The 11,141-nt window shown below is 38.8% G+C and overlaps 1 protein-coding gene across 4 annotated transcripts; it reads right to left on the bottom strand.

Moving 5' to 3' along the window:
• Positions 1-5,159: 5,159 nt before the first annotated feature.
• LOC104608720 (uncharacterized) lies at positions 5,160-10,036 on the bottom strand. Of its 4 annotated transcripts, none has more exons than XM_010274790.3 (4): positions 9,841-10,035; positions 7,071-7,213; positions 5,941-6,976; positions 5,160-5,720 (listed from the first exon to the last, which is right to left on the bottom strand). In XM_010274790.3, exons 3-4 carry the CDS (start codon positions 6,862-6,864, stop codon positions 5,610-5,612), a joined length of 1,035 nt encoding a protein of 344 aa, XP_010273092.1. In that variant the 5' UTR covers positions 6,865-6,976; positions 7,071-7,213; positions 9,841-10,035; the 3' UTR covers positions 5,160-5,609. The 4 variants fall into 4 exon arrangements, with proteins under 4 accessions (XP_010273092.1, XP_010273083.1, XP_088743650.1 ...); XM_010274781.3 differs by having other exon boundaries at positions 7,071-7,195; XM_088887524.1 differs by having other exon boundaries at positions 5,941-7,213; positions 9,841-10,036.
• Between the last annotated feature and the right edge of the window lie 1,105 nt (positions 10,037-11,141).

Below are 11,141 nucleotides of genomic sequence, written 5' to 3'. Positions count from 1 at the left end.
GAAACTATCTTGTGGGGGGCTGATTTCAACTCCCCACTTTAGCGCTCAAATGAAAGCAGGGAACTGGTTCTTATGTTTCCAGTGCCAAAATCAAATCAAAATAGAGGTTTATTATAGTTTTATAACATATTTATTTGTGTATTATGTTAGAAAAGATTATTCATGTGAAGAGGAGTGATGTATTGGCTGGTAGCAGCAAGTTGATCGTGGGGGACGTAGGGACTAGGGAGATTAATTAAGACTTGAGAGGTTTACATTGTTCCACGATAACAGCAGTGGCCCAGTCGCTATTGTCAGTCTCTCCAAGCCTGTCTGATGAGTGTCTGCTCAACCACTGACGGCTCACTTGCACCCACACGCCCATACCGTACTCGGTTGGCCGCTTGGGGGGAATCAATGCACGCTTTGGACAAGTTCTAGGCGTTTATCCCAGCAATCCCTCTTAGTCTCTTACCTTACAGGTTGCAATAACAGCAAGCACGTCGAGGGCAATTCCCGCTTGGTTGGTTGGTTACTGCCACGCGTTGCATTCTCGCATGCATAATCACCAAATTCTGCTTTTTCACTTTTCAATGTGACAGTGCCTCGTGCTTTCAATGGATCAGATTTGATCCAGGTCAAAGTATACCCGGTTTTGAATCCATAAATAAATATATAGAATTAGTCTCCTGCCAAACCGGCCTTATTGGCTCTAAAACCACTTTAGTGGGTGTGGATTGGTCCACACCACACCCTATGGCGTGGCAGGGATCAATCCACACTATATCATAGTTCACAGATGTTTTGAACGGTTGATAAACTGTGTGGATTGGATCTAGGGGTGGGTTCGCCTCGCCAAGGTTGCATAAGGCTCAAGCTCGGTTCGAGCTAGAACATTGAACTCGAGCTCGACGTGAGCTCGGTTCGAGCTCGACGCGAGCTCGGTTCGAGCTAGAACATTGAGCTTGAGCTCGATTCAAGTCAAAAACTCATTAGCTTGAACTCGATTTGAGGAAAAATATTTTATAAAAATAAAAAATTATATATAAAAAAATTTTGTTTGATATTTAAAAAAAGAAATAAGAATTATTATATTTTTATTATATATATTATTTTCTATAATTATATACATATATATATATATTCGAGCTCGGCTCGTTTATTAGTCGAGCTTGTAAATCGGGCTCGAGCTTAGCTCGAAGTTCGGTCAAAACCGAGCCAAGCCGAGCCGAGCCGAGCCAAGCTTTTCATGAGCCTAGCTCGAGCAGCTCGTGAAAAGCTCATCTCGTTGCCACCCCTAATTGAACCAGTCTACACCTACAATGGTGTTCTATAGGCATGGTGTGGATCAGTCCACACCACAATTTTTTATTCCATGCATCTCATATACATTTTATGAATCATAAATATTTAACTTTTGCATTTTATATGATAAATATATTGAAAAATGCATCAATAAATTAATATTAATTAATAAATATTAATTTTTATAAAAATATTTGTAAAATAATTAAAACATTAAAAAATATATTTTAAATATTATTTTATTGATAAAAACATTAAAAAATTAAGTAAAATAATTAATATTTTATTGACAAAAATATTAAAAATAATATTTAAACAATTGATAAAACAAAATTTTGCAAAATAAGCATAGCATCAAACGATTTATGCAAAATAATAATCCATTAATTCCCGTACTAGTTGTAAGTAGACCTGTTCGGGCCGGGCCGGCCCCCGAACGGGCTTGAACATGCAAATGAGCCGCGGGCTTAACCTCGGTCAAAAAAGCCCGACCCGCAATAAATTCGAGCCGGGCTCGGGATTTGCCAAAATAGCTCGGCCCGACCTATAGACTAAACTTAAAAAACCCTAAATCGAACCTCTCTTCTCTTCACATCCTCCTTAGTCCTCACACTCTCAGGCAGCCACACAACCGGCGAGGCGGCGAACATTCACCGGCGCAACAACTCCGACGGTGAGTCCTCTCTCTCTCTCTCTCTCCTCACTTCTCTTTCAAATCTCAGACACCAGCGAGGCAGCGAATATAGGCACCGGCGGCGGCTATGAGTTCTCTCTCTCTCTCTCACAGACGCGAACTGACACACTTTTCACTGTTAAAATCGCAGCTCACCGCGAACTCAGCTTCGACAAACACAATCACCAGCGGTGAGTAAAAGCCCAGGCTCGGACTCGGGCTTTGGGCTTTTTATCAGGGCTGGACTCGGGCCCAAGTTGTAGGCCCGTTGGTCGGGCCGAGCTCGGGCTCGGGCCTAACAAATTTTTATTCATGAAGAGTAAAAGCCCGGTCTGGCCCATGAATAGGTCTAGTTGTAAGACAAGAATAACATCAAAAGGGAGACACAATACAAGGATTTTCGGAGGGAAACATTATTCGCACAATAGAGAAAACAAAAATAACGATCAGCTGTTTAGGATTTTGCATCAAGAGGGAAACACAGTACAAGGATTTTTGGATGCAGATCTAACATTTGTCAAAAACAAGATGTGAACACTTGAAATGGAACTAAACAGAGAGAGAAAGAGAAACATACATCAGCAGGTGGACTGGTGGAGGAAAGTTGCAGTAGTGGAGAGCTTCAGTGGGCGGTAGAAACCTCCAACGGTAAAATGTGAAGCTAACAAATAAGGTTTCAGCCTTTCATGAAGAGTGTGAAGCAGGGGATCAAAGAATAGACTGTGGAAGGGCCCTAACCACAAGTTTTTGTAGTTGCCACTAAATTGAGGTATGGACGAGCATGGACTGGTCCCGTCCACAACCAGCCGAGCAGGTGATCATCCCATAGATGACATCCACGAGATGAATACCAAACCGAACACCCCCTAAATCGGGACTATGACTATATGGCTTATCCTATCATTTGTCAATAAACCACTTGACACAGTTGAACATAATATAATATGATGATATTTACGAATATAACATGAGAATGATAGGAATTAGGCTGGGGTGTCCTTGTAAATATGCTGATATACATATATAACATGAGTATGTGGTTGGTTTAGATCTTAACCGGCAAGGCAATGGGTTGGATTGATTTGGTTTGTGGGGTCTGCCCAACCCATTAACAGATCAATATTGCACGAGCCTCCCCATTGAAGACACCTCAAAATAATGCTTCTTATAACTTCTCTGGTACTCACTACTCAGAAATGTCCTCGTCACAGTCAAGATTGGAGTCAGAATTGGAATTGTCTATTCCCAATGTCTGTTTAGTTAAGACAGGAATCAAAATTGGATTGTTGATGTTTGGTTCAACTGGAAACTGCAATCGCAATTAACCAAAATTTTCAGTTTTGCCCCAATTAAAAGAAGAAAAAAACAAGAAAGAGTGGAATCTCTGTTCAGCTAGCCTAATACTGACGGCCAACGGTATTAACAGCGGCGTGGTGGCTACTGAGAGGAGGAAAACGAGGAAGAAAAGGAAGAAGAGATAGTGGTCAGTGATGGTCTTTCCTCACCAGAGAGGTCGTCGGCGGTGACTACTTTGATGAAGGAAGGTATGGTGAAAGTCCGAAGGAGATGCTTAGGACTTGGGTCGATTAAGGCTTTGGAATGGACTTGGGTCGATTAAGGCTTTAGAATGGGAATACGAGAGAATCGGGAATGACCATTATGGGGGTATCTCATTCCGCCTGGAATGAGAATGGGCATTCTAAGCGCCTATTCCCACAAACCAAACGGATCCTAAAACACTTTTGCAGTTTTGCTATCTCTGAGAGATGAGGATTGAGGAATGCGATGCAGAGGATGCTCTCTTATAACTCTGGAAGGCTTTCCCGCAGTGGCTTCTGGCATTACATGAGCTGAGAAGCCCGGAATGATGTAAAACGGCATTTGGAAAAACCTGAAAAATAAAAAATAGACTTACAAGAGATGCAAAATCAACTTTCCTAGGAAACTTCTTAGATAGCTTTTTGAAGCGGTTCAGTAACACAGTTCAATCAAACGCAGAAGCCCTCTCGATCGAGCTTTTAACAAGATCTGGAGAGCAACACATAGCTTGACACGACAAACCCAATCATAGCAATGCACATCATTACATGACCAACCCACTTTTAAGTTTTAGTGAATCCTCTAGTGTTTGGTTCGGTTTATGTGGCTGCAAAATCGAGAAAAACAATTAATGTGGGCGTTTATGACACATAAGCACCATTAGGCATTACATCAACAAGTGCCAATAAAGGCCTACCCATTTCAGGAAGCTCCAAAATGAAGTTTCCTGAAACAGGAGCATAGAAGATGTTTGCAAAGCAAACATCAATAAGTATGGATGAAAATTAATGAGGTCTTTGCTGATGGAGCACCTATGTGGCAGTGTTTACTCAATAAACATAAGCGGAACCAAACACATACTAAATCATATCCTCATTCAAGATGCCTCAAACAGGGTACGTTTATATCACAATTATCTCATGTTTCAAGTTCAACCTTGCATTAATCAAAACTCTAACTTGAAAAAGCAAGGTGCAAATCAGCTGGCTGTTAAGGTCTCCTGCCGGTTGTAGCAGAGATTTGCCTGCACCTGGGTTGGGGGTTATGGCCTTAACTCTTAAGGGTTGGGGGATGGGCTTCGAGGGTAGGAAGAACCCAAAAGCCATCAACCTAAACACATTCTGGGCAAAGCAACGGAGGGCCTCATAAGTCATAATCTTCTGTTACTTGTTTTGCAAATTTACAATAAAGCATGTTTACCCACCGGATATAACCAAAGAGTGGAGTTCAAACTCTAAGTAGAAGAGAGATGAATGTTAGAAACAAATGTATTGAATATGAAATTACATTGGGGGTAAACTTATGAGGAGAATCAATTATTATACAAATAAACAAGTAGGTAATGTACTGTTTTCCTAAAATGACAAATATTAAGGAGATTCATTCCACAATTGTGCTACTAAAGTGGATGGGCATTATGCAATTAATTACCTCTTGCTGATTTTTGTACAAGGTAATTAGACTGAAAAGAGCTGAGAGCACTGTTAGAAGATTTTGCAATTCAAGCATCTCTGCAATAATTTGCCGTTGATTAGATAAAGAGATTGTTGAGCATGATTGTCCTTGAGAAATTAGGATGCGACTGAATAACTTATTTCAACAACTGAAACTAGATGCAATATGAAGCTCGTATTCTGTGATGAAAAAATTGCAGAAGCATTAATTTAGCAATGAGAAGTCATACTCCTTACGTCACTTCAATAAATTAATCAATTTAAACAAATGAAAGATGGATAGATGGGGTTCCCGCCCCACAGGGTCAAGAAAATCTACAGAAGATACATAATCACATCATCTTCCATCCATATGAAACTAAAAATAATACCCTGATGAGAAAGACTTGATACTGTCACGAACATATGAAAAAGAGGGGAACTCGCATCTCTTGTCAGCCTTTGCCTAGGTAAATCTATATTTCCAGACCCTGGTTTCATGTTAATATCTTATTGAGAAGGCTGAAATTAGTTCTCTGCGTCCTTTAGCACTTCTGTCCGCATATTTGCGGCCAATGTCTTGGCGATCAATGTCTTCTTGAGAAGGCTGAAATTAGTTTTCTACCTCTTTTAGCACTTCTGTCGGCATATTTGCAGTCTCTATACACTCTTCACCAACTTCAATTGGTGATAACATGTTCTGGTGGGTCCACCTTTGCTTCTAGCTCCTTGACCATGAAGATTAAAGATCTTATATCCTGAGTTTCTGACAGCTGAGCAAGGGAGGATGACTGCAAAAGAATAAAAATGATAAATAAGTTCTGACTTAGTCAAAATTTTGGAACAAGATTTGTTTCTTGCAAGCAATATGGGGAAAAAACAGAGAACAGTTGTTGGATTGCTTCACTTCTAATGCAAGAAAACAAGTTAGCAGAAAGCACAATTAGTGAAGAGCATGAGCTTAAGCATATCAGTAATAAGAAATCAGAAAGCTAAGGAACAAAGACCCACCTTTTCCAGCAGTTCCACCCGAAGCTTCAGATCCTTCTCAGATGCTTCTTTATGAATTATTTGGAGAATGCAATGCAGGTGAGAATAGAGGAAGTCTTGGCAGTGTTTTCCAATCATACATTGAGGAATTGAGCATTGACAACCCACCATGTAGAAAGGACAATTGACAAGCTTCATTGGACAAACAGTAATGCAATGCCTATCCATCTCACATCTTATGATATTCTCTGAGCACTTCTGTTCACATGGAAGGACCTTCAAAGGGCATACTGAATCATGCTTTTCCATGTGTACTGCACAAAAACTAGCAGTACAGTCCTTATTCATGCAGCTTACAGACCTAAAAATGCATTTGCTGCCATGCTCAGCTAGCTCTTCAGTGGTGTCAAATTTCATTTTACAGTAGAATGTATTCTTGAAATCAACATTCTTCAGAAGAGTCCATGCAATAGCTTCCCTTCTATCCATCAACCAAAACCCATTTATTTCCATCTCTTCTACAATATCATCTATCTTATCCTCCCTATTTTCACTCAGTAACCAACTTGAAACACGAGTAAACAAGTTCCTTTTAGAACTTATGAAGTCATCAATGAAATCTGAAATGATATCAGTAGGATGCTCAGATAATTCTATATCTGGACAATCTTCTTGGATCATTGATTCAGCAATATATGATTCACTTCTCTGGGTAAGATATTCCACCATTTCCTTTCTCATATCAACAGCGACAAGAGAAGGGTCCTTGAAGAGACCACCAGTCGTGTTATCAACACAAGCTGTGGCTAATCCTGGTAGGAAGATTTGTGCTATTTTGTGCACCACTTCTGAATCATAAAGATCACAATGGAATAAGGGGCATCCTTCCTTTACTGCCTCAAGCTTGTTATTATTAGGTCCCAAATCTTTTACTGGAACATCCATCCTTGAGAATAACTAGTTCAACTCAGTGAAACCTTATTCTAACTAATTGTGGTTGGCTATGCAAGCCAATATTCCATTTCACCATAAAAAACCATATGGGTTATTGCAGTAGCTGAGGAAAAATAAGAGTCAGAATAGATGAGGCCTTGATACAAAATAAATGAAGATGCACACACACAGACAAATAAAAGACAAAGAAATACTACCTCATCCTACTGCTTATCCAATGTAGGTGGTACACAGAATTCAGGGGATTACTCATCTTGGATGAAGAACAAACTATGATTCTCATAGAGTGACCAGATTATCCACTAAATCAACCTCAATTGTCCTGTGGTGTATTTAGAGGCTGTGAGCATCAAATAAGAGAACCTAAATGCGTCAATATCCAGCACTGAATGCCTTAACAAATGAATGCCTTATACAGGTCTTTTCATCTATTAAGGCATTCATTTCTAAAATGATATCATGTAAATATGAAATAATTGAAGAAAGTTTCTTAAAATAAGATGAACCATAAAGAAACCAAATTTGGTTTATAACTAATTACTGAAACTAAGAGACAGCGATAAATTACTTCTATGAGAAAGTTCCGTTAGATGACTATTGTCTGATGCCTGAATGAAGAAAGCTTAAAAAAACTCAGAAAATGGAGTCCCCTTGTCAGAAAGCTTAAAAGCAAGGTAAGATTTGTACTGGATACATCCAAAGAAAGGAAAACTGGGTACATCCAAGAAAAACTAATAGAGCAATAGCTGAAACCAAGAGATAATGATAAATTATGTTCTCTAAACAATGCTTCATCATGTGTGTAGCACACAAATGCAATAAAATGTTTGAGATCACCAAAACATCAGAAAATGGAGTGCCCTTGTCACAACACTTACAGAACAAGGTAAGATTACTTCCATCAAGAACAAACTTATAGCTCAAACCAAGCAATACTTTTCTGTTTCCTTTCTTTCATATACTTATGGAGGCATAAGTATATTGCCAAACATTTCCAGTTACATAGTAATTGAAAAGATACACTTTTATTTATGGGATACTCTAAATTCTTTGCAGGCAACTTGATCATTGAGGCCAATAATTTCTTCATAATAATAACAAAATATTGACAAAAATACTTTGAAGTGCCACCTGACTGTACCAAACAAACAAGTACCTTGAAATATAAACTCATAGTTCCTCATAATTTACTTTTTTTTATTAATTAAAAGTGGATTTTAAAAACATGTTCCTATGTTTTCATTCAATTCAACAGTCTAAAACTTTTTTTTTTTTGTGTAACTGTAAGCCTATTCCTTTTTTTTTTATTTTGCTACTAACTGCAAGCCTATTCCTGATGGTTAAAAATTCCCATGAAAATATATGGAGATGAAGGCAAGTTGGAAGTACTTCGTTTGATAGTGAATTTTTATACATTTCAATTGTCCTGGATATTTTTCTTAATTAATCTCAATGGTTCTCAAGATAATGTAAATAATTTCTAAGCAAAACCCTAGAATATCCAAAAGATTTTGTTGACTTCCTATGAATGTGATAAGCACTCAAACAATCGATAAGATGATTTAAACTGCACTAGCATTGTGGATTATCCCGGACTACAATGATTTTTCCATAAATTGTGATCAGTTGGCATTCCCGACTATGATGATCCCTGTTGACATAAAGGATACCTTGAATATGATAAACGCTGAAGGATGAAACATATCATAGCTGTACAGTTCTTGACATTGAGATAACAAATTTTCATGTAGCCAGTTGAACCATAATTAAGCATGTTTTCTGATGTGATACAGATTATTCAACTAGTCAAATGTATGAACTAAATCATCAACACTTTAGCATTTTCTTTTTCTTCTCTTGGATGGGATGGAATTAGGAAAACCTTAGGTGGGGTAGCTCATTATTTGACTCTAGACTTCTAGAATGGCATGGATCACCCAAGAGGTGGTTCCCTGAGAGTAGGGGTGTCAACTTGACCAGATTTGGTCCAATCCGATCCACTCCAATATGAGTCCACTACAAATGGACCAGGTCCCATCCAATCCAATGAATACTTTGGACCATTTTGGACTGGTCCAATTCAATGTCTTGACCGTCAAATCTGTTCAAATTGATTTTAATTTAGATTTGTTCCAATCCAAAGCTGATCCATTGACACTTGTATTCTTATCTTCTATCATTATTAATGAATGGATATTGGTTCAATCTGACCCAACCCAATATAAATCCATTATGGATGGACCAGGTCCAATCCAATCCAATAAATACTTTGGACCATTAAGTCTGGACTGGTCCAATTCAATGTTTACCCGTCCAAACCGAAATCGGTCCATTGACACCCCTACCTGAGAGGAATTGGATCATCTGCATAACATTTAGATGCCAAGCATCATATATTTCCCTCTAGATAAATAATTGTGGGGACAAGATAAATACACATACACAAGCAGTGCAAGGCTATTCTAGTTTGGGGTTATATGGAGCCTGAGCTCGCAGGAACAAGCATTCAGTGGTAATGATCAAGCAAACAAAAAAGAAAACAGTATTGGTGACAATAACCAAAGAGTGCCCACATTTCTTGTAAAAACAAAACAATCGAAAGAAACGATACAGCATGAAGGAAATCCGATAGACCGATCAGATCAAGAGCGTGATAATGATTTGATTGGATACAAAAGTGAAAAACACAAAAACAGATACAACCGTAGCACGTAAGCTCACATCAATTGGGAATTACAGAATCAATTTCACATGTATCGAATCAACAGAACCATATCAAGAGAACGACTAATGCCAACTAACGAAAAGCGAGAATGGAACCGGGCATTCCATTTCTCGAGAGTGAGAATCGGTTTCTCTGGTAAATACGGAGAGAAATCAACGAAATTCACCTTCCTCGAAAGATTAAAATCGAAAAAAATAATATTTTTCAACCATCCACAAAGCCTGTAATGTTTGTGGGCATACCCCTTTCTGGTTTTCCATCTACGTTGATCCACCAGCTGAAGACTGAAATCGCCCCCCGTCGCTGGGTGTTGTGAGATCTCTTACACAGGAATTCAGAGAAACGGAGTTGTCGGTTTACTGGAGAAGAATTTGAAGGGGAACTGGTAAGAAAATTCAAGACGCGCGTTTCATAGACTCACAGTCACAGTCAAAGCCTCAAAGGGATTGCCAGATTGGGGAGCTGACTGAAATTCACCGCAAACATGCGGTATTCTTCTCACACGTGTTTTATTTACCGTTCATTGGATCAAAAATCAAAATAGCAAAAGTTTGCAATTCCTTTAGTACCAACGAATGCAAAACCCATTAAGCCCACTAACGATATTTCCAATGGTGGGAACTGGGAAGAATATCTTTACAAGGCCCAAGCCTATCTTCAAGCCCGATCCATTTTACACAAATCGCGGGCTCATAACTATGAAATGTTGTCTCTTAAAGTCTATGGTTTTGGGCCTACGCCCTATCAGAGATGAGGCCCAACAAATGACCGGTACCTATGCTTTCTTTAATCCACGGTATATGGTTTGTGAATTGTGGTGTATAAATCATCAACATTCATCAATCTGAGCAATTCCTGCGGCTAGGTTTTTAAAATCATCAACCTTGGTGGGATTTTTAAAATCGAACCAGACAACAAATCGTTCAGGGTCCCGTTCCCGGTCGAAAGGTCCAACCTTTCAAACTAAACAGATGGCCTATTCTAACAAAAAATTTAAAATTTTAAAAAATAAAAAACAGGCAAAAACCGCTGGATGGTTTGAATGGCTCAACTGCCCGGATCAGTGGTCTGTTGACCAAATTAATGGTTTTTGGCCAAAATGACAGTTCTGGGGTAAAACGGAACCGGTCAAGTAATTGATTCCTAGTTTTTCCAATCTGAGTCCGGTCCGGTTTTGAAAACCATGTATCCCACCACCTTGGTTGATAGAAGATACAATTTCTCTGTTAGGCTATGTTTGGGTTAAGTATTTTTACTTTTAAGGCCCCGTTCGTTTGTAACAGTGCAGCTTACCCATGTTCTATTGATTTTTAGGACTCCCAGGTAAATAATAAAATGACATTTCTACCCATCAAAAGTAACTCTTAAAATGGGTAAAACAGTCCCATTAGGTTTTGTAAAACTTTCTCCCATATGGGAAAATTACTTACCCACCTAAAAGATGGGTAAGTTTTACCCATGAAAGTAAGGATAAATTTACTGTGGAGCCCATTGCTTAATACAAAAAGAACATAGAAAAGTTGGTCAATGGGAAAAAGTTACC

This window comes from Nelumbo nucifera, chromosome 5 (assembly GCF_055504915.1).
Source record: "Nelumbo nucifera cultivar China Antique chromosome 5, China Antique-T2T, whole genome shotgun sequence".
Lineage (NCBI taxonomy): Eukaryota > Viridiplantae > Streptophyta > Magnoliopsida > Proteales > Nelumbonaceae > Nelumbo > Nelumbo nucifera.
The sequence above is the reverse complement of the archived record's forward strand: the minus strand, read 5'-3'. Positions and strand labels throughout refer to the sequence as shown.